The sequence below is a fragment of the Micromys minutus genome, assembly GCF_963924665.1.
Source record: "Micromys minutus genome assembly, chromosome: 10".
NCBI lineage: Eukaryota > Metazoa > Chordata > Mammalia > Rodentia > Muridae > Micromys > Micromys minutus.
Genome location: NC_137979.1, coordinates 61,947,199 through 61,969,523, shown reverse-complemented (window position 1 = coordinate 61,969,523; position 22,325 = coordinate 61,947,199). Strand labels below are relative to the sequence as shown.

Here is a 22,325-nt window from a genome sequence, read left to right as displayed (position 1 = left end):
TTTTAACTACGGAAGCCATTCTCACTGAGGTATGAGATACACAGAATAAAACATATTCGCGATGTACGGTCAGAGCCCAATAAGCAAGCACATGCCTGTAAGCACAATCCCCAGCAAGACTGAGAACATTTTTGCTCCCCTATGCACCCACATGGCTCTTTCTTATTTTGTACTCTCGGTCCCCACATCCAGCTGTGGCCTGGGTCAGCACCTCTCTGCTTCCTCTCCCTGCCAATGGCTCTGGTCTGGCCCTAGCATTTCCTACACGTGACCGTGACCGCGGATGCGCTCCTCCTCTGTGTGTGCTTTCCTGGTCCTCCTGCGCTGCCGTGAGGTAAATAGCTCCTTTCGGCTTTGTTTTGAGTGTTATTCCACTGAGCACACATCCCTCCGTTTACCCACAGATGCCTGCTGATCGATCTCTGGGTTATTTTCAGTGTGGAGCTGCTATTGGCAAAAGTCAATGCTGAAAAAAGGCAACGCCTTTGTGAAATCTTTCCATGGACATACGTTTTTTTGTTGTTCTTGGGTTACGTTATAAGTCAGGCAGCACTAAGTTCCCACGAGATTTCAGAGAAGGATTTCAGATGCATGGTGTTCACCTCATCATAAGCGGATAGCGCACCTCAACTGCTGAACCTGAGCTTATTGGCTATAATCATATTGTTTCTGGTAGAATAGTTATTAAAACCTTTCCCTTCCCCTTTAAGAAATGGTAATAGTTGTTGAATTTTAAAGTTTTTTTGTTTGTTTGTTTGTTTGCTTCTTTGATTGGCTGGTTTTGGTTTTCGAGACAGGGTTTCTCTGTGCAGCCCTAGTTGTCCTGACCTCAACCTCAGAGATGCCCTTGCCTCTGCCACGCTGAGGGTAAACCACCACAGTTGAGCTTTGCCTTTCTTTTCTTTTTTCTTTCTTGTCTTTCTTTCTTTTTCTTTCTTTCTTTTTTTTTTTGTAAAAGTTCTTTTAAGAAATATTTTATCTTTCTTTCTGGTGGGGGTGGGGGTGTGTATGTGTCTCCAGCATCCAGAGGCCAGAAGAGGATGTCAGATGCCCTGAAGCCATGGGGGAGAACTCCAGTCTCCTAGAAGAGTAGCTCATAACTGCAGAGCCAGCTCTCCTGCCCCTGCATTGTAAAAGTCCTCTACTCCAGTTTTTAAATGGATTTTTTTACGTGCGTGCGTGCGTGCGTGCATGCATGCGTGAATGCATGCATGTGCGTGCGTGTGTGAGTACACACGTATGTATTTGTGTTGATATAGGACTGAGACTGGCACTTTGACTCTGGTCCATAAGTCCTTTTGGCTTATTTGAATTTTCATAGCCACACCTGGGTCCTAACCCCCCCACTAGGGAGCAGAGGTACCCCACAGAGAAAGTCTCAGGTCCCAGTGTGGTTAATGGATCCTTGAAGCCACTTTCTTGCAGTCCGTGCCCCTCCCCCTCCCCCTTGGCAAACAAACCAAAGCAGTTGCCTTCCTCAGCCCTCCCTCTCTGCCACTGGGCTGCTGGCTGTCACCCTTTCCCCAGAGTCCTGACCCTAGCTAAAGGAGGCAACAGAGTGATGGTAACAGTGACAGGGAATGATGGCCTTGCTGTCTGTCATCCCTGCCAGGGGCCACCACTTCCTGTCTGATGGATCCTAAGGAGGCCAACTCTCTTTGCTCTCCTTTCAGATCCCAGGGCCTGGCCTGCCTTTGATTGACAGGTGCCTGAAGAGAAAACAGCAGGATTCTCTGTGGCACAGCCACAGCAGGTGGGTCCACTGCTCCAGGCCTTGTGTCCCTGTAGGTAAGGCCACACCCAGAATTTCTCCATAAGCTCTGCCACCAGATTCCCAGACACGGGTCCTGGCTTTGCTGCCAGCTGTGACCTTGGACAAATCCTGTGAGCTTCACTTTCCTTATTGGGTAAATGAGGGTAACAGCAGTTCCTGCCTCATCAATGAGACCGTGCTTATAAATAAGGCACTGGGCACAGTGCCCGGCATGTAATAAGTATGGTCCATGTTAGCCATTATTAGTATATTAGTATAATATAATAGAATTATTAGCATCATTAGCATTCTGTTAATGTAAGCCTCAGCATAGCCACTCTGATGGTCTCCTTATTTCCTGGCTCACAAAGAAACAGTACTTTCCTTCAGTGTGAGGACTCAGCTTCTCCCTAACGGCAAAGCCCCGCAAAGAGCTGCCCTTGCCTGCCTCAAACGGTCCCTGGGGTGGGGTTTTACTTAGTCTAGTGCTGGCCAGCACCCCTGCCACATTCTCACCACAGGACGGTGGTGCTCGGATCCTGCTCACACGCACATGCTATACATCTGGGATGGGAGGGTGTCCCACAGAGACATACCTGCACTTTTCAGGTGGCACAGGACAGAACCACACCACAGCAGCTGCAGAAGCTGCTCAAGCCACACTACCTTGTCCCCCCCCCCCCCACACACACACACACAACATCTCATCCGTTCTCCGGTCATGTTGCCATCTCTGGAGAGACCGGCAGCCGTCCTGCGTGTCAGCCACAGAAGCGACAGACAACAGCACCCCGTGTGCAGGCCGCTGCCTTTGGCCACCCCGCAGCTCAGAGCAGCCCTTTCCCTGTCACTTAGGCTCTCACCAGCAGAGAGACTGGCATTCAGACAAGCGGGGAGGCACCAGGGCAACCAGCTCCTGTCCTCCACAGCTCTGACTGCCTTGGGAAGCAGAGCCTGTCACAGGAAGGTGTCCGGGCTGAGACAGCCTTCTGCACGCAGGGAGGCCCTAGACGGGTGCTTTCACCCGGCCCTCCCTCCATCCACCTCCCTGGCTCTCCTCCTCTGTCCGTCCCCCAGCTGTGATGTGTGTGGAGGGAGGAAAGGAAGGAGTAGCGTGGGGTAAGGAGAGGGAGAGAGAGCTGCAACACCTGTACAACTACTTACATCCAAAGACTGGCGGACACGAAACACTCACTAGTGTGTGTTGTGTCGTGTAATTGTGTCGTGAGCACTACACAATCACCTTCCCTCACAGAACACACTGTCTTAAAGACTAGGAAACAGAAGCACAGAGACATGATATCCCTACCCAAGGTCACAGAGGAAGAACTGGCAGCTGTTCCGGGCCCTGCCACCAGCCCCTTTGCTCTTAGGTCCCTGATTACTCAGAGCCAGCCCCCTGCACCAACAGCTACCCCATCCCTTCACCTCACCTCATCTGTCAAGCACCAGAATATTCCTGCTCCTGTTTCCTCTCAGCAACCATTTCTAAGGAAACGGGAAAGGGAAGGACTTAGCCTCTGTGAGCATGGCGTCATGGCCAGGAATTAACTCACGGCCTCCATACTTCAAAGATCATCCCTAGACCTAACTGATGGGAGTTAGTGGGTTGAGGGAAGGGTACCTCAGTAGTAAGAGCCTCCTGTAGAGGACTTCTGGACTGAGGAAGGGCACCTGGGGACTGGGTGATTCCTGTCGAGGAGTTCTGTGCCGAGGGAGGTTACAAGGGCAGTAGGAGCCTCCCCGATGAGGAAAGGGACTTTCTGAGCAAAAGCTGCAAATGTGCAGATAGCACAGAGAGCCCGGGATGGGAGAGGCCCTGGGAATGAGCTGAGCGTGGGCAGGGTGTGCGGGGAAGGTGTAAACACAGTCTGCTCCCACCAAAGCCAGCCTGCTCCCTGGGGGAGAGGACCCCTCCCTCCCAGCCCACATGGCACCCCAGCTGCCAGGTCCCAGGGAGCCGCATCCCCCTCCTCCCACTGCCAGCCAGCCTCTCCACATCCTGACCCTGCCCTTCATCTGGAGTGGATCCTTAGAGGAGATTCACAGATGAGCGCCACGGCAGAAAGGTGCTGCCCTGTCAGAAGTGGAGGCGGCGGGCGGGGAGCCAGCCCTGGTACCGCTCTGTGACCTTGGCCTGACAATTTCTCGGATCTTTAGAAGGAGGTGAGCAACTTGGAAATGGCAGGGAGGAGAGAGACAAGTATGAAGTGACAGGAACATGGTGACGAGATTAGAGAGTGAATGCGAAGCTGGCGTCAGAGAAGACAGAGTCCCCAGGAACAGTGCTCTCTGGGCATCAGCCTCACAGTCCCAGGACTGACAACTCCCAGGAGAAAACAGGCTGACAGGAGCTGAGACCGGTGGCCATGGGTTCATGGTCTGAGTCAGGGGCACTCTGGCAGGTTCTTCCTCTAGTGTGAACCCCACACACACACCTCCTGCCCTACTTGAGCAGCTCCCACAGAACTGCCTGTGTACATCCCTGAGCCCGCTCCTGCCTGTGTCCCCCACCCCGCCCCGACAGTGGGTCCCTCAGCTGCTGAGTCTCTCATCCTTCCTCTCCCTCCACTGAAGTGGAACAGCGCTGTGATCCTGCTGTCTAGGGAACTGTCTTCTGCCGCCTGAGAGTCAAGGACAGAGGCTGCCTAGACAGAGGCATCACCGCTGGGCTGGCAGTGGGGAGCTGGCTGGGGAAGAGAGATATGCATGGGTGGGGGCACTTTTGAAGATGAATGGTCCCCAGACAGTTGGGAGCAGCTGCTGGCTGGGTAAAGCCCGGATCTGGGAGCAGGAGCGGAAATGTGCTTTTATCTCTGTTCAGGATCAGACAGGACAGTAAAGACTGAAATGGCAGAGCAGCTGGGGGCAAGGGAGTTACTGAGCAATCAGCACACTGACAAACACAGTGCCATGCTTTTCCCTTCACACTTGCCCCTCCCCACTTAGAACTTGCATGCATACATGCACACACATACACACAGATATGCACACACATATATGTACATACATACATGCACACATACACGAACACATACATACATACATGCACACACTCACATACACACAGATATGCACACACATACACACACGCACACATAGACATAAAACACACACAACACACACACACAAATACACATAGACATAAAACACAACACACAAACACACACACACACACACACACACACACACACACACACAAAGCACATTCAGAGCACAGGCTGCTGTTTGCTCCCATCCAGCTTCAGCAGACATACCACAGATCCAGCTGGCCTTTCTTACTGATAATTTCAGGAGAGCAGCCAATGACAGGGTGAGTTCGTAGGGACTGAAAGGAGGCAGATGCCACAGGAATGACAATCACTGTCGCAGAGTGACAGGACCCAGCCCTAGACCACAGGGGTTTGGCGGCATAGCTCCTGAGCTGACAGATGGCCGGGCCAATGGAGACCCCTTTTGCCAGCAAAGTTGAGTAGGGGGCTCAGCTCAGATCCCTCACTTAATAGCATGGCAGTGGGCCGTGCCTTCCCTCGTGTGTGCCTCGGAGAATGTGCGACCCGTGGTGATGCTCGGATCGGAGACTGAATGGACAAACCCTTAGTGACTACGTCAGGAGACCATTTATCCTTCCCTTGGTTCTGCAGTCTTCTCTCTCTCTCTCTGCTCGCACATGGCCCTTGCCTGAGATTCTGGGGTTCTCTACAGTTAACCTGGAGGACTCTGAGAAGCCTCCTCTCTGTGCCTCCTCTACTTGGTGGTGCCTTGAAGCAGGAACTTGGGAATGGACATCTAAGAAGTATAAACTTCCCATGTTCTTTCTGACAGCCCAGCTTGGCTCAGGAACCCGAGTCATGGCCTGCCTAGCAGCAAACTTGGGGACTATGGAGGAAAAGCCTACCTTCTTCTTGACTGCTCCTCCTGTTTTCCCTCCTGCCGCTGCATCCTCCTGGGACTGGGAGGTGAACCAGGACTGCAGCTAGAAGGGAAAGTCAGACAGTTCAGTGTGCTCCCCTGTGCCCAGAGGTGAGATGTGTGTTTCAGGGTGGCCCATCCCACTTCCTCTCCCTTAGAAGTCTGCAGCACTGCCCTTAGCACTTAGCTCAGCTACTACCTCACCCTCAACAAGTCTCTTCAAACCAGTGCTTGCCCTGTGGCCTGAAGCATAAGTAGCAAGCTCAAACATAAACCCAGCTCACTGAACCTCCACCAGTGACCATGAGATCTGAAGACCACTTCTCTTGCTCCATTGAGCTGGACCCCTAGCCTTCTGCCCTCCAGGGCTCATGGTCCCGCCTTTACCTGCCAGGGCCAATGGGTTGCAGTCCCCAAAGTTGCCCGAAGAAGTGAAGGCCTACTTCACAGGTCCTTTCTCCCTGAACAGAGGAAGCAGTGGGAGATGGAAGGGTTAAACTTGACATGTCTGGGGACACCCAGACACTCACCCCCGTGGCACCCCAGCCCTGTGGCAGCTCTCCTTCTTGTTGGTACCCTGCTCCTTGTTGTCTGACTAACTCTTCCAGGTACCTGGGTGCCAAGGAGTTAAAAGGCATCAGACTAGCTCTGCCCAGATAGTCCCCAGATTTGGCCTTTTCTCTTTTGTCTAGGCCCATTTGGGGGGGAGGGCGGTAGGCAAGACAGATATTTGGGAATCAGATGGTCCCTCCATTCAAATCTTCCTGTTTCTCAGTCACTGCCAAGCAGTTATAAGCTGGCAGGTCCTGTTAAGCCTACAGGTATTGAGAATTGCTGTATAAGAAAAGTTTGGGAGCTGGGAATAGTAATGCATGCCTTTAATTCCAGTGCACAAGAGGCAGAGGCAGGCAGATTTTTGAGAGTTTGAAGCCAGCCTGGTCTACATAGCCAGGCCAACCGGGGCAACATAGTGAGACCCTATTTCAAAAAATAATCAAACAAAAAGAGAGGAAGAAAAGAGAAAGGTCTAAGGAAGCACAAAGCACCCAGCAAGTACTCAGCCTGGAGTGCGGCCACGCAGCCGGGTCTATGGCTAACACAGCTCAGCAGTTAAAAGTTTCCACAGTCTTGCAGCCTCTGTCAACAACTCCAGCTTTAGGGAGCATGGTACGTGTTTACCCACCCACACTCACTGAGCCAAATTAGTAAGGACACCCTCCTTCTGTGGGCCCTGAGTTCCAGAGCCCCAGGAGATTTTTTTTTTTCTTTTTGCCTTTTGTTTTCACTAGGGGTGAGAGTTGATCTTGAGGTACTGCCTATGCTAGGAGTCCATGGGACATGGTGTCTAGTTTGACACTTTTGTAGTGTCTTGACGGGAGTGGAGAATCTGGTAAACCAAGGAAAGAGAAGTCTAAGAGAATGCACAACTTTGTCTCCCCAAAGGCCACATGGCTTCAACCTAGGGAAGAGTTAACTTCCAGGCCCCTGGAGACAGCGTCCTGCCCGCAGGGGCTGCCCAGCCAATGACACTCTGTGTCGATGACGTCATGCTCCTCCAGCGCCTTCTATTGGGGACTGGACAGCGAATCCTGCTGGAGGTTCAGGCAACGGAGCTGCAGAGCCCGTCGGTGGCAGAGGAAGGAGGAGGAGGGCCAAGGACAAGAAAGCAGCAAATCGACCCAGGGTGGCTCCTGCCTCTTGCCTCTGCTCCCCGCTCCTTCAACAGAAGGTCCTCCTGGGGACTGCCCCGCACATCACAGAAGCAAAGTAACACAGCACTGGTCCAGAAAGGGGGAGCAAAGACTCCCTCTCCCACATAACCTGCCCACTACCCAAGGAGTGACTGTGGTGAGGGCTTTAACACGGTACCCGCATGCCCATGTGCATGCAAACACACACACACACACACACACACAGAGAGAGAGAGAGAGAGAGAGAGAGAGAGAGAGAGAGAGAGAGAGAGTTTCCTTAGTACCACTCTCCCCACCCCTGACTGTCACCTGCCGGTAGATTGAAAGTCTGTGTCCGAGCTGCTGCCCACAACTGTCCCGTCCACTCTGCTGGGCTCTCTGGAAGGGAAGAGCAGGCAAGAGATCCTGAAGGCAAGGCTCAGCCCAACCCCTTTCCACAGCCCAGCAGCTCAGGACTAACGTGCTGGCGGCTCCACCCCAGCATCACCAGCTCCTCTGACTCCCTTCCCAGACCAGGTCTGCTCACCCAGAGCTTCTCTGTAACTCTTCCTGGCCATCCCACCCCACCCCACCCCCAAACCCCAGTCCACAGCCCCATCAGTTTCTCACGGCTCCACTTGGTTGGTAAATCTACGGCGCCACAACATGGCCAAGCTGAGCAGGAAGAGGGTAGTGCACATGGCTCAGCTGCCCCATCCCCACTGGCGTCCAACTCTGCTGAAGAAGGCCACCCCACAGGCCAGGGGCCCGCAATGGCCGGGCCACCTCTCCCAAGCTACCGCTGTGTTTCCTCAAGTTCCAGGGAAGGGATTAGGAGACTCAAGCTGATTAGTGGAGTGAGCAGACCTGACCTTGTGAGGAGAGATTAAACTCACCAGGCCCAAGATCTCCCCTCTAGTGGCAGAGGAAGCCAGCCTCCTTCAAGACACCTCAAGGTAACCCTGACCGCCTATCCAGAATGTTCCACCCAGAACATTCGACACTATCCAGGCTTTGGCCTTAAGGCAGGTAGCACAACCAAGTTAAGTGAGATACTTCCATACAGTGTTAAAGGTACCTGCAGAGCCCCTGGGGAACTCCAAGCATCAAGGATAGCTTCAAAGAGGATCTGGGGCCTCGGCCCAGTGACAAAGACCTGTAAGCCACTCTGGAGGGGAGGGGCACCCCAAGTTCAAAGCCTGGCTGAGCTACAGAGAGAGAGCATTGGAGGCCAGCCTGGGGAACCTAATGAGTGTCTCAAAGAGGTCTGAGGAGAACGCACAGTGGCAGAGTACTTGCCTGGGGTTCCAAGGCCCTAAGTCCAGCCTCCCATACAGGAGAGAAGAGCGAACTATTGCTGGAGGTGTCTGAACGTGCAGGTGCCAGCGAAGGACGGGCCCTCAGCCAACTCTGCCAGGCTGCTGACATGAAAGCTTGCCAGTCTTCCGGGATGAGGCTGCGAGGCAGAGGCGCTGAAGGCAGGAGAGAATGGCAGAGAAGGAGTGGACGATGGGACCGGGAAGACCAGAGAGCAGGACGTGCGCATGCCCGTGCGTGTGCACATGCACACAAGTATGTGCGTGCGTGTGTGTATGCGTGTGCACCGGGCCTCCTCTGTGCCCTCCGAGCTCTTCTACTTACACACCCTTTGCAGTAAAAGGCAGAGTCGAGGTGTGCACACAGAGAGAACTATAAATTCTATCTTATATAACAACCTTATATAATTTAGATACAAATTACAAACTTATCAATTATGTACTAGGCTACAGTACCAATAAGTCCTAGGTTATGCGGTAGGACACTCAGAGAAGCTGAGAATCAATAGAAATATTCTTTGCATATCCCATCTGGACCTCCTGGGCAGCTGCTTGGGTCTTGGTCAGGAGAGCCGGAGTAAACACCACAAGGCTGGGTGATGTTAGGACCTTCAGTTTTCCTTCCCTACACAAGATGGGGGTAATGCCTCCTGCTCAGGGGTCCCAACAGGCACCCCCACAGAGAGGGCCCTGCTGGCCTATAAAGGTTCTTGTTGACCCTCCATGACTGAACCTTCCAGTCCGATTGTATTTTTTATAGATTTTAAATTTTTTTGCTATTATTTGTGAGTGTGTGTGAGGGGGGAGCTGGGAGGACAGCTTTCAGGAGTCAAGACCTTCCTTCGACCCTGTGGGTCCCAGGGACAGAACTCAAACCATCAAGATTTGTGGAACAAATACATTTAAAGATTTTAAATCAACAGGGACCAAAGCTGAAGAGGAGAACCCACTTCCTGGGCAACACGACCCCCCCCCCCCATCTTGAGCAGGGAGCCTTGGGGAGAACCAGAGACAGCCCAATTATCTGTGTCAGAACCAGGCCCTCTGCAGCCTCCGGGTTCCTGCTGTCTGCCACCAGATCTGAGCAACTGCTGGCAGGGATGAGGTTTCTGGGTCTCTCAAGAGTGCACTCCTCCCCTCTGTCCCAGTGTCACCTCTCCCTGAGCAGTCTACTGAGATGAAGGAGTTGCCTCGACGGTGACAAATGTCTTCACTGTCTGGTGCCTTACTCAGAACTCCCCAGAGCATCTCCATCATACCTGACTGACTGCCTCTCTGTGGAACTTCACCAAGGCCAGTGTCTGGTCCTTACCTACTTACTTCCTGCTCCCCGCACTGGTGGGGAGGGAAGTGGGGCACGGGGCTCTGGCTCCCCAGACTGGACATGTGCACGAGTTCAGAGAGCCAGTTGGAACAGCAGATGGGAAGAGAGACTACCCATCGCTCTAAACCTGCCAGAACTTGAGGTCCCCACGTCTGACAACGGTGCCTCGGCCCAGTCTCCGGGTTCTGGAGTGGCGGGGCTACAGGGGAAGCCCAGATTTGTCTGCAAGTTCCTCCTCCTCAGCAGGCGAGCAGGCGATGCCTGGGTGTGTTTGACTTTGAATCAGATCCCTACCTCGTGAAGGGTACACACACACACACACACACACACACACGTCCAGACATCACACGTCGAGAGCAGAGACCCGGCACCCTCAGGTCCGCACCACCCCGGGGCGCACTCCAGTACACCCCACGCTGCCCAGCGCCGCGTGACCCCCCTGATCCTCCCAGCCCCTTCTGCTCATTGGCCACACCTACCTCTCCCAGCCGGGACCGCGGTGGCCTTGCTAAGGGATGGGTAGTCAGGCGGGCAGACGCCAGCCGTGACACCCCCATCCCGCCTAACCTTCACCTTGCCAAAAATTGACTCCCCAAAACAGGACTGGGATTTTGGAGCGGATTCATTTTTTTAAAAACATTTTTCCCCCAGCAGACCACATCCCCGCCCCCAGCTCGCAGTCCCCCGCCCCCCCGCACATATACCCTGCACACCCGCGCGCACACACACCCGGCGCGCACAGACACAGACACACACACACACACACACACACACACACGCGCTCCCTCCGGCGCTCTACTCCGCGCCCGCCCGCCCGCCCGCCCGCTCGCCCGCCTCGCACGCACCGGCCTCGACTCCCCGCGCCCGCCGCCGAGCGAAGCTGCGCTGGGCTCGGAGCCGCTCATGGAGAAAGTGCCCGGCGACATGGAAATAGAGCGCAGGGAGAGGAACGAGGAGCTGTCCGAGGCGGAGAGGAAGGCGGTTCAGGCTACGTGGGCCCGGCTGTATGCCAACTGCGAGGACGTGGGGGTGGCCATCCTGGTGAGGTAGGTGTCGCTCCCGGCTTGGCGGGGCCCAGGACGGGGAGGGTGACAGCAGCTGCCGGCAGAGGCGGGCTCGGCCCTCTGCGAGCTCCCGGCGCCACCTCCCCAGTGATTGGGGACGGGTCGTGGTGAAGGGTGCTTCGGAGCGATGGAAACCTTAGCTGATCCCTTCCTAGCCCGGGGAGTGGGGCTCAGCAGCAGGAACTAGATGCAGAAGAGCTCTTGGTCTCCCTGGCCTCAGAACTCACCCATCCCAGTCGGTCTTCCTCAGGGTCCTCCTCGTGAGTGACCCTAGAGATCCAACTAAGGCATGCTCCAGCATCCGACCAGCCCTCAAAGGGTTTTAGAGACAGGTAGAGAAACTAAGGTTCAGTCAGGAGGAGGGTTAAAGAGGAAACAGAACTTGGGCCCTTTAGAACACAGCAGAGAGCAGGGGGTAAAGGTCAAGAGGCCCAGCTTTTTGGCTGCTCCTGCCTCAAAAGTGAGGCCAGGGCAAGCTGCAGGTGTGATCGGATGTAACCCTGGTTTAGTTTTTTGGTTTTGTTTTTATGGCCTGCGGGGGGGGGGGGGCTTTCAGGAGACAGCCCCACTCCGGACCCTCCAGTCAGGTAAGAAGTATAGCATCTGACCCCAGTATCCTTGAGGACCCCCCCAAGTGGCACTGTATGTATACACTGCACCCTAGTAATGTCCCCAAGCCCTATAAACTAGAGAGTGATTCTAGTTAGAAATCAAATCTGTGCCTTTCCTATGTGCACTGGGCCCAGGGGTTCAGGCAGAACCACCACATCAGCCCCGGGGCCATCAACTCTAGGACAGTAGGGCAGCCTTGTGTAAAGGTAAGGTGGAACATGGGGGGGTGCAGCTGTTTTCCAGTCCTGACCCCTCCTCTGGTTCCTCTTCTCTCTTTGCCTCTACCTCCTGCAAGTCCGGGACCTACCCAGCTCCCTACTGATACGCCTGGATTCCAACTCAGAAATAGATTTGGAGGAAGAGAGCAGAACACTTTGGAGGAGTTAGGGGAGGGGGAAGGGACGGCTAGTTCAGAGTTCTCTAACCCAGCAGTGCTGCCCTGGGTGACGGGAACCATGGAGGGCCGTTGGGACCCTGAAGCTGCAGACACTCGGAAACCCAGATTGGCAGTGTGGGCACCCACACACAAGCACACGGTGGAGAACAGAGATGCAGATACACCAGTCCTGCATTCCCAGCGGGCTGCTCATGGTACCTCCTAGGCTCACAGGGGCACACTCGGAAACAAGACAAAGCCGGTAGGAGCTGGAGATGTTCTGTGAAGGTCTTGTTATTTGCCAGTGAATTGCTTCTCTGGGAATGGGGGAGGGGGAGGGGCAGAAGAAGGACAGGATCTGAGAGTAGGGCTCATTCTGTATCCTGTGAGCCCTCTCTTCTTTGGTTCAACCCCCATGACACCCAAGGGACCAGGCCTGGCTGGGAGAGATATTTACTGATAGATATAGTACCCAAAGGCCCACAGTGAACCTGAGGATGTGGCAGTCAGATCTGGCTTGCCAAGCCGCCAAACACCACACTTCACCTAACTCCAAAGAGCCAGGCTGACAAACCTGGGCCAACACCATATCGGCCACTCCCCATAGCTCTGGGTGCCCCCCACTCCTCTGCTCCTGTCTGCCCCAGGCCTGACCAATGGAGAGGGAAAAGGCCAAGGCCCCTTAGCTTTCTCATAGCTTCACACAGGACCCTTCCATAGATCCTGATCACAGAGCCATGTTGACAAGCCCAGCATGCTCACCCACAGGACCAGATCCTCTTAAGCACTATCTCTTTCTGTCCCCACTACCCACTCTGCCTACGGTGTAGGGGCAAGGAGGAGGTTGGCTACCAGCAGCCCTTCCTGGCAGATATGGTGTAGTGGAGGAGAAGCTTGCCGAGCTAGTTAGTAGCTGCCTTAGGGTCTGAGGCAGACCCCATGTTTCCACGAACATCAGAGAGAAAGAAGCCTGAGGAAGGAGCATCACCCCCCCCCCCCCCGCTGGTTGTAACGCTGACACATCTCCCCTCACACACAGATGGGCCTATTTCAGGCTCTTGGAAGCCCAGATGCCTTTGAGAGCTGAGAAACTCCCCAAGACTGGCTGCTAAGGCTTCTCCCTAGCAGCTCGAGCCAGCCAGGGAGGGGTGGGAGGAAACACAGGTTGGGGGGGGGTATGATAGGCAAAGCTCAAGGCTCCTGGGAAGTTCCTCTCTCGGTGCCACACATGGTACTGCTGTGTTGAGACCAGAGACTCACCTGTGCTCGGGACTGGTTCCTGCCTGTTGGGCAGCAGCCTTGGGGACCAGCCAGTTTCCTGATCCACAAGACGGGGAGCAAAGCAATGCCAGATAGTAAATGCTCAGTGATTGTTCCCCGGGATGCCCTCCCGGGAAAGGATACAACAGCTTCTAGGCTGTGGCTGAATTGTGGTTGAATCTCTTACAGATAGATGCCTTGTAGATGGCAACATACCAGGCCAAAATAAAATTCATTATTTTTTATTGCAGTTGGGAAAACCCTGAAGCCTGAGACGCTGGTTATTTTGTGTAGGGGTGGGGGCACGTTTCTCTGTCACTGTCATGGCATTCATGTGGAGGTCGGAGGCCATCAGTCCGGAGCCAGTTCTCCCTTTCCACCTTGTTGAGGAAGAGTCTCCCCTGTTTCCGCCACTGCGCTGTTTCCTGGGGATGCTGTCTCACTGCCAAGGAGTTCTGGGCTTACCCATGTACCATAGCACCCTGCGTTTTGGGTTTTATACAACCCGGGGATCAAACTTAGTTGCCAGGTTTGCACTCTGACTGGCTGTACACATTGGCTTGTCTTCCTGGCCCCTGAGGCATCTTTGTCCCTCATTACCGAGCTTCGGGAGAAGCCCTGTGTGTTTTCGGGCCCACTGCCACCTTGGCGCACACCCACGCACCTCTGAAGAAGCCAGCAGTAAGGCTTCTCTCAAACTTTCCACAGACAGGAGGAGGGCTCATAAAGTGTCCAAGGTCATAGTCAGCATCCAAGTGGGTCCCTGTCCCTCATCATGTGGACAATGCCCCGGTCATTGTCCGAACCTTCCTGAGAAAAATCAGCGGTGGCCACAGAAAGGGCTGGCCATCCTGATATTCTTTGTGTCCCTCACATCAGACTCTCAGGCCTGAGCCACAAGCTGTGAGCTCCTCTAATGCCTCAGGGGATGATGACACCCAGTGACACAGGTCAGGACACTTCATACGCTTTCTGAAGAACCCTCACTAAATCCCAGATAGGAGAGCCCTAGGCCGGGGCAATGGATCGGAGCGTTTGTGAGACCCTGCCTCTGCCTACGGTTTGGTGTCTGGTCCAACGGACTGGGAGGGTAGCCGCCCTGGATAGCCAGAAAGGAGCGGGTCTGGCATGTCCCAGGCATCCCACTGCATCATGGGAAGAAAGGCCGGCAATGCTAAGTTGGGCTGGGGCAGAGAGGACTCTGGGCAAAGGCAGTATAGACACGGCGCTAGGGAAGTGGGTAGAGGCGGTGCATAAAAAGTCTAGCCAAGGCATGTTTCTGAGACAGAGTGATGTAATAAAAGGAGAGTGGGGAAATTAAACAGATAAAGCAGAGAAGGGAAGGGCCACTATTAGGAAAAGCTAAATTGCCCTTCAAGGGATTTTTTTGGGGGGTTGGGGGGAGTGGTGTGGTGGTGCAAAACTTTAGTCCCACCATTTGAGAAGCAGAGGCAAAGAATGATGTGAGTTTAAGACTTCCCAGATAAGTAATTACAAACCACCCACAAAGAAAAAAAATCAGCTGTTTAAATTAGATCAACCAGTCAGTGGGAAGAGAAGGGCTTCTCTTTCCGGCTCTTTGTTGGCTACATAAGCACAGACAGTCACCCCCAGCCTCTCTCTGGTCACAAGGAGGGGCTTCTTGTGACCAGAGATGCTGCCTTCTAAGGATGCTGTGTTGACCGAGCCTCAGGTGTTGTGGACCCCCGTGCTGATGGCATACGTCTTCTCCTGAGATTCTCGGCCCTTGTAGGATAGGAACACCCATTTCACAGATAAGGAATCTGAGGCTTGCCTAGGAACCGCCAGGCCCCAGTTTCAAAGCCCAATACTGAGGAAAAGCTAAATAAAAAGCTGGGTATGGGAGAGAGGGAGCATGGTACCCCATGCCTATAACCCCAGCATTCAGGAGGCAGGGGGAGTAGGAGTGTTCTAAGTTGCAAGTTTCTAAGCCAGCCTGGTCTACACAGAGATCTAGGCTAGCCCTTGGGTACTTGGCAAGATCTTCTCTCAGAGAAGAAGAGGAAGAGGAGAAGGAATGTTCAGCGGTACATACTTGGGAGGCCGAGGCAGGGTTCCTGGAGCCCAGGAGTTCAGGGCCAACCTGGGCAACACAATGAGTCTATAATTAAAAATTACAATTGCCCTATGATTCTAGAATCTCTGTGTCAGTGATGAGAGCAGGTCTCAGTGGGGTGTAGGCTCAGGAAGCACACAGAGGCAAGGCAGACAGTGGTCTGGCACAAGAGGCTGCCAGCCAGAACAGGCCCAGTAGGTGGTTCCAGCAGGACCTGGCCAGAGGGAAAGCCTGTGGCAGGAAGGACATTTCTGTATGAGAGTAAGAAGCTTTCCTGACTGGTGTGGGAACATAACTACTTCTCGCCTGCCTCCATCTTGACCACTCCAGAGGGACTTGGAGGCAGCCCCCTGCTTCAGCGCCCACCCCCTTCCTCTCGGCAGGTTCTTTGTGAACTTCCCGTCAGCGAAGCAGTACTTCAGCCAGTTCAGACACATGGAGGATCCCTTGGAGATGGAGAGGAGTCCCCAGCTTCGAAAGCATGCCTGCCGGGTCATGGGCGCCCTCAACACCGTGGTGGAGAACCTGCATGACCCAGACAAGGTTTCCTCTGTGCTCGCCCTGGTTGGCAAGGCCCACGCCCTCAAGCACAAGGTGGAACCTATGTACTTCAAGGTATGTCCGTCCTTCTCCTTGCTCTTTTCCAGAGCCCACAAGCCACTGGGCCATAGCCCCCTTCCTGTGTTTCAGGGAGGGCTCGGGGCATAGCAGAGATGGCCACCGCCCTGCTGTTAGCCTGTTCTCCTGGACAGGCTGTGGCCAGAAGGGCAGCTCTTTAGGAGAGGTGGGGCCAGTCCAGTGCAGTCCTTGAACTGAGAGCACTGCCTCCAGCAAACCACTAGGCTGTTAGTTTGTGTCACACATGGCCCTAGCAGCGATCCTGTTGAAAGTGGGAGGCGGGGTGCCCAGGCCCTTACTCCACTTTTCCTCCTTTGCCCCCAGATTCTCTCTGGGGTCATTCTGGAGGTGATCGCTGAGGAGTTTGCCAATGACTTCCCTGCAGAGACGCAGAAAGCCTGGGCCAAGCTGCGTGGTCTCATCTACAGTCATGTGACGGCGGCCTACAAGGAAGTGGGCTGGGTACAGCAGGTCCCCAACACCACCACGTGAGGAGGGGGTAAGGGTGGGCTGGGCAGCCTCCCTGCGGTGTCCTCTCTTGTCCCCTGGGCTTCCCATCTCTCCTGGGACCAAGGACTGCTGTGGCAGGAATCCTTCAGGCATGCAGACAGATTTCGAAGCAGGCAGAAGGCAGAGGGTCTGTGCGACAGAGCCCTTCTCACTGTAGGCCAGCTCTTGTCCAGCCCCTACTCTTGGCTACACAGAGCTGTGAACTCCAAGGAGATTTATCTGGGCTGTGCTTCTCCTTGTCTGGAGCAGGGAGGGCTCAGATCACCCAAGGTTATGATGATCTCCTGGCAGGGTGATGACTCCTCAGGCTCAGAGCAGGGTGGGCCAACGCCGCCCTTCCTCCCTGGTACCAGTCCTTTCGGCCTGCTCCCTATTCAGAGTGATCAGTAGTTTCATCCACCGTCTGCCTCTGCAGAGCCGGAGCCAGGAAGGTCACGAGGAGATATACACATGCCCAGGCCCACAAGGGACCTACATGGGTGTCACTCACATGGACAAAACTAGGGGATATTTACTTCTAATCTGACTGGAGGACAGCTCCCACTTCTAGGTTCTAACAGGGTGGCCGGGACTTAGTGACGCCTGCTGGCTGGCCTTCGGATGTGGCGGCTGGGAACACTCAGACCCCCTTAGACCTCCAAGAGGGAGCTGACTCTGGGAGCTGAATGGAAGGGCAGAAGCAGGGCTGAAGGAGGAAGGAGGAGAGCGGAGGCGGGAACAGGAACCAGGGGTCAGCCAGCGGCTTGGGACACGTGTTGTAGAGAAATATTCGCAGCAGTTTCCCACGGAAAAGGCAACATCTCCTCGGGCTCTTCCAAGGGCCCCCCGCACCACCTCCTGTTTACAGGCCTCCCCACCCAACTCTGCAGAGGAGGTCCCCAAGGGCAGGGAGAGGCCCCAGGCCTGCAGCCCTTCCTGCCACTGACCAACCAGTCCACTTGTTCTCCCCCCTCCGCCATCAGCTTCCCAGGAGAGCAGAGTTCTCAGGAACTGCTCTTTGCTGGCAGGTCAACTCCAGATGTGTACAGCTGGACCCAGCCAGCCCCGGACCCCGGAGTTTTACCTGCCAGAGGAGGGCACTGACCAGGCTGGAAAACTGAGGTTATTACCTCCATCTGCCACTGAGAGGGGACCAGGGAGTAGACTGGAAGGGGAAATGTCAGAGGGGCTCACCTCCCCCCTTCCCAACTCATGCAGGCTCTGCTGCCTGAGATGAGTTTGTTTACAGCCAGGACACAAGACTTCCTGCTTTTGGAGAAAAGAGCTTTTTACAGGGCCTAGAGGGACTGTGGGGAAGAGCTGGCCAGCCAGCCCCAGTGAATCAGAAACACATGGCCTGAGCCCTCCCTCCGGCTCCTGCCCCAGCTGGACTCCAGGGACTTAGTTCTAGCCAAAGCCCAAACATCTGTCCCCCCCCCCTTAGGTCCCCTGAGCTGAATCGGGGTAGATGATGAGGCACCAGACACCCCAGGGCCTAGCCACCTCTCCCCCTGGCCTGAGCACCCACACTGGGCTTCCCTAGCTGTTACATTGGGGTTATCCTCTCCTCCCTTTATCCCCATCTTTGGATCCTGGGGGCCCGAGCATGGGCCAGGGCGTGTGAGACGTACTACTGCCAGGATCTCCTTGCCTCACAGGGTGGGGTGACGTCTCAAGGCCAACTTTTAGAAGGGCCCTGTCCAACTTCTGTTATCAGGGAAACATAGTGAGCCAGACATCACTGTTTATTGATCTGTCTCTGCTTCTCGGGTGTGTGACTCTGTGTGGGTGGAGGGGTGCTGGGGCAGGGACGTGTGGCGGCCACTGAGCTAAAAGGAGTTTCATGGTTGGAGACACTGTTATACAGAAGTCAGGGAGCGCTCGCTCTGCTAGGCCAAGCAGCACATCCTCAATTTCCAGCTCAGAAAACAAGTTCAGGCTGGTCCTGTGGTGTCTTAGAGTGTGTGAAATGCTTCTGTTCTCAATGCGCAAGCACATCCGAAGCCAGCCACCTTTTAGAGGGAAAGATCCAGACCCCTTGTGGGCCACCCAAGTAGCTTGAGGTAGCACAGTGGGGGTTGGTTGTAATGGGGGCTTGTACAGCGGTGTTGGGTCTCTCAGCAGAAAGTGTCCCATCCCGTGACCCCCAAGTCATTTCTCCAGCACCCCAGGTGTCCCATCCACTTTGCCCCACGGACTCCTGTAACCTGTTCCCTTCATCTCATCCACAGCCCACCAGCCACGCTGCCCTCTTCAGGGCCATAGGACCCCTCCCAGCTTCCCCCTCCCTGGCAGCACTTGGGCAGAAGGATGACTTCTGAAGACACTCCTTGACCTTCCATTTCTGGGTGCCAAGGAAGCTGGAGGAATCCCTGACTGGACTTTTCCCGAAAGGAGGCCTTCATCATGGCTGTGGTCCCCCCAGGCTACTGGGAGGTGGGGCTGGCTACCTGGATGCTGAATTTAGCAGAGGGGCTCCTTCTGCCTCACAGCGGAGGGCACACACTCTTCTTAGCTTTCCTACTGACTGTTAGAGAGGGACCTGGCAAGTGGCCGGTGGGAAGCAAGGACAAGCCTATTGAAGTCACTTCAGAAAGGAACTAACCCTGCTTCACTCTGCCAGCATGCAGGTTCTCCTCGTCATCTCTAGAGCATCACGCACACATATCTACCATATACACAGATATATCCTATATACGATCTATATATAAATATATACACACGCGCACACACACACATATCTATCGCGTGCACCTGCAGGCCCAGAAGCCTAGGTCTTACCCAGCTGTGGGAGACCAGAAGAGTCCTGGTCATACTTCTGGGCAGCTCTACCGGGAGCAGAGAGGAAGCTTACAACAGCACAAGAGGATGGGGCCAGGTGGGAGAGTTGGGGTGACTCAGCTTGCCCCCACAGCTCAGCACCCTGTATTTTTGTCCCCCCCACAATAAAAAGAGAACACCAGGTTTTCCAGGTGTGGTGGCACACATCTGTAATCCCAGAGCTTGGGAGGCAGAGGAAGGACAATCATTGCAAGTCTGAGGTCAGGTAGTCTACCCCTGGTCTCCGTGGTGGTGAGTTTCAGGCTAGCAGGGGCTGCCCAGGGAGACCCTGTGTCAAACAAAACAAAACATGAAGATACTGGCTCCCCTCCCCTCCCCAAGGGTTTGCCTGACTGACTTACCCTGCAAAGGGGCAAGGGCAGGGTTGCGGGGGTGGGGGTGGCACTAAGAGTTCAGGAGTTCCCAGTGGGGTGTTGGCCAGTGTATGTATGTGTCCAGTGTATGGGGGTTGGGGGTGAGAGGCAGCTTCAGTGAGGAGTTCTAGAATGTTAGTCTCACCCGCTCACAGACAGCAGCCAGGCCACGGGACCAGGGGCGTACTCACACGCTCAGCAGAGAGGCCAGGGTCTCTCGCTCCTGCCCTCCTCCCGGGGCCACCTGCTCACCCTCTCCACCTAGTCTCCTTAACATTGCTGGGGACCCTGTGTGTACCCCTTGGTCACGTGTACTGTCCTGGAGGATGTCTTACTGCTGTGGCTACCGTGCCTGCATCCCCTCCGGTCCCACTCTCACGCAGCCTTCCTGTAACTGCCTTTTTGTAGTTTCTGATGTTTGTAACTAGACCCAGCTGTGTCATTAAACAGGTCTGTTCTTCCTGTATCTGGCCTCTGCTCCATCTTTTCCTCCTCGACCTGCCTTCACCCCCCCACCCCTCCCACCTCCGCCTCAGCAGCTCTACCTAAGGGCTGTTTTATTGAAAACGGTTCCATCCAGGGGGAACCCCTCCCCTTGGGCTGGCCCTAGCTGATCCTGGAACATTCTCTGGATTGGGCTGCCGACTGCTCAAAGACTAAAAAGAAAAGCCAGAGCTGGATTTTGTACGAGCAAGGGTTGGGTCTGTCTTATTAAAACTTCAGAGAAGCTAGGTCTACCTGGTGGTTTAGAGCTCTCTCAGGAGGTTGAGGCATGGGGGTGGGACTGGGGAGTGGGGAGGCCACAAGCTTAAAGCCAGCCTGGGCAACTTAATAAGTCGTCGTCTCAAAATAAAATATAAAGAAGGCCGAGGATCCTGCTCAGTGCAGAACATTGGCCCAGCAATACCCAGGCCCCAGGTTTAATCTCCAGCGACATCACTGGAGAAAAAAAAAAAAAGCCAGTGCCTTTTGGATTTTGTCTGGTAAATCTGTCAAGGGCAGGGTCAGTGCGGAATGAAGGGAGAGCTGTCAGAGCTGGGCTTGGTGGCTCACACCTGTCATCCGAGCATTACCAGTTGGAGGACAACCTGCCCTACATGATGAGCTCCTGCCTCAAAAACGGGCTGCAGTGGGGTGGGAGTACTGTCTAGACGCCTGCACAGAAGTGCCCTGCTTTTGTGCACAAGTCACATTGGCAAAAATTAAACCTCAACCTTCTCCTAGGCCACCACACAGACATTTCACTCGAGGTGCTGTGTAAGTCCGGATGCTTCCGGGATCAGCCCTTGGGTACGGTATAGAGGGAGCCAGGTGGAATTAACCTCCAACCCTAAGCTCTCAGCCCAGAACCTCTTCCCAAGCCCTGCTGAGCAAGAGGCCTGTCCATCCCCCACGGCAACGGTCACAACAGCAGCTTCAAGTCTCTGAGGAGAGATCAAGGAGGTCACCATAGGGAGGGATACAGGAGAACCGGAAACCGCTTCTGCCCCTTGGGAGGGCTTCAGGCTGTCTGAGAGGACACAGCTGATATGGGGGGAAAGTCTTGCCTTCCCAGTCTGTGCACTTGAAAGTAGGCCACGCCTCTCTTCGTCTTCTGGGCCTGGCACAGCAGAGTACTCGCTGGAAATCCAAAGAATAAATAAATAGCAGTCTTAGAAAGCAAGACAAACGCACGGGCCAAGAGTGAGCCGCGAGGATGCAGGGTGCGGAGAGGGCAGCACAGGCCAGGCCTTTCCGAAGAGGCAGCGTGCCAGACTGGTGGCCTCCAAGCTCACACCACTGTGCGACTCTGGGCAAGAGAGCAAATCTTTGAGAGCTTCAATGTGAAAATAAGAGGCCTGGCATGGTGGTGCTCCCAGCTCTGGAGAGGCCAAGGAAGGAAGCAGGACACACGTTGTTAATTCCTCTATGCAGAAGTCTGGCTGGCAAGGCAGTGGGAGGGGCTTGGGGGCGGGGCGCGAGAAAGGTGCACGGACAGCGCGGGCTGTCTGGATGCTGAGAACCAGGACGGCGAACTGAGCAGCTGAGCAGAAATCCTGTGGGAGACATTGGGACGAGACGGGGGGGGGGGGGTGTACCATGGCAACAAAAAAAGGTAGGGAGCCCCTGAGCCTCCTGATCCCTGAGGGATTGGTCGAGCCTGAGGTGGTTATTGGTGGAGTATCAGTAGGTCTTGATGGAGTGTCAATCCTGAGAAGGCCTCTCCACAGAAGTCTTGAGAATGGCGTGGGTGGAAAACTGGAGCTCTCCTGGAACCTGCCACTGAGAAGTACTCTCCCTGGTCCCTACCTTCTAGAGAGGATGTGAGCCATCGGCTCCCACGGACCGGGGATGTTGAAGGAACAGGAGAGGATGGGGGGGGGGGGACTCCTGGTTTTAGGCCAGGGTCAGGAAGGTGCCTGAGCTTTGGTTCTGTGTTCTACAAGTAGTCAGTCTTCTCAGTGAGAGGCAGAGCAACTGGGTCAACTCCCCCTGGTGAGATCAAGCTGACAGCATGGGGGTGTGGGCAACGAGAGGAGACTGCCACCTCTTCCCTGACGAGGTCCCCAGTACAGCCTCACAGTGACCCCTGCTGGCAGCATCAGGAACTTCATCCATGAAAACATCCTCAAACCCACAAGCTTCCTGGCTCCACATTACTCCAAAAGGAAACCTGAGCC

The 22,325-nt window shown here is 54.7% G+C and overlaps 2 protein-coding genes across 4 annotated transcripts in view; one reads left to right on the top strand and one right to left on the bottom strand.

Moving 5' to 3' along the window:
• The window catches only part of PRCD (photoreceptor disc component), a gene marked incomplete at its 5' end in the record, with an annotated part of 8,706 nt that extends 670 nt beyond the window's left edge, over positions 1-8,036 (bottom strand). The window contains 4 exons of the mRNA XM_080923096.1: positions 5,652-5,729; positions 6,053-6,126; positions 7,666-7,734; positions 7,966-8,036. Of these exons, the coding sequence (XP_080779222.1) occupies positions 6,105-6,126; positions 7,666-7,734; positions 7,966-8,036 (162 nt within the window). The 3' untranslated portion in view covers positions 5,652-5,729; positions 6,053-6,104. The remainder of the gene's footprint in view (positions 1-5,651; positions 5,730-6,052; positions 6,127-7,665; positions 7,735-7,965) is intronic.
• Positions 8,037-10,533: 2,497 nt separating this feature from the next.
• On the top strand, positions 10,534-20,131 carry CYGB (cytoglobin). Of its 3 annotated transcripts, XM_080922331.1 has the most exons (5): positions 10,534-11,021; positions 15,748-15,979; positions 16,307-16,470; positions 17,500-17,593; positions 18,703-20,131. In XM_080922331.1, exons 1-4 carry the CDS (start codon positions 10,879-10,881, stop codon positions 17,573-17,575), a joined length of 615 nt encoding a protein of 204 aa, XP_080778457.1. In that variant the 5' UTR covers positions 10,534-10,878; the 3' UTR covers positions 17,576-17,593; positions 18,703-20,131. The 3 variants fall into 3 exon arrangements, with proteins under 3 accessions (XP_080778457.1, XP_080778459.1, XP_080778458.1); XM_080922333.1 differs by lacking the exon at positions 17,500-17,593 and having other exon boundaries at positions 10,538-11,021; positions 16,307-16,481; XM_080922332.1 differs by lacking the exon at positions 17,500-17,593 and having other exon boundaries at positions 10,539-11,021.
• The last annotated feature ends 2,194 nt before the right edge of the window (positions 20,132-22,325 follow it).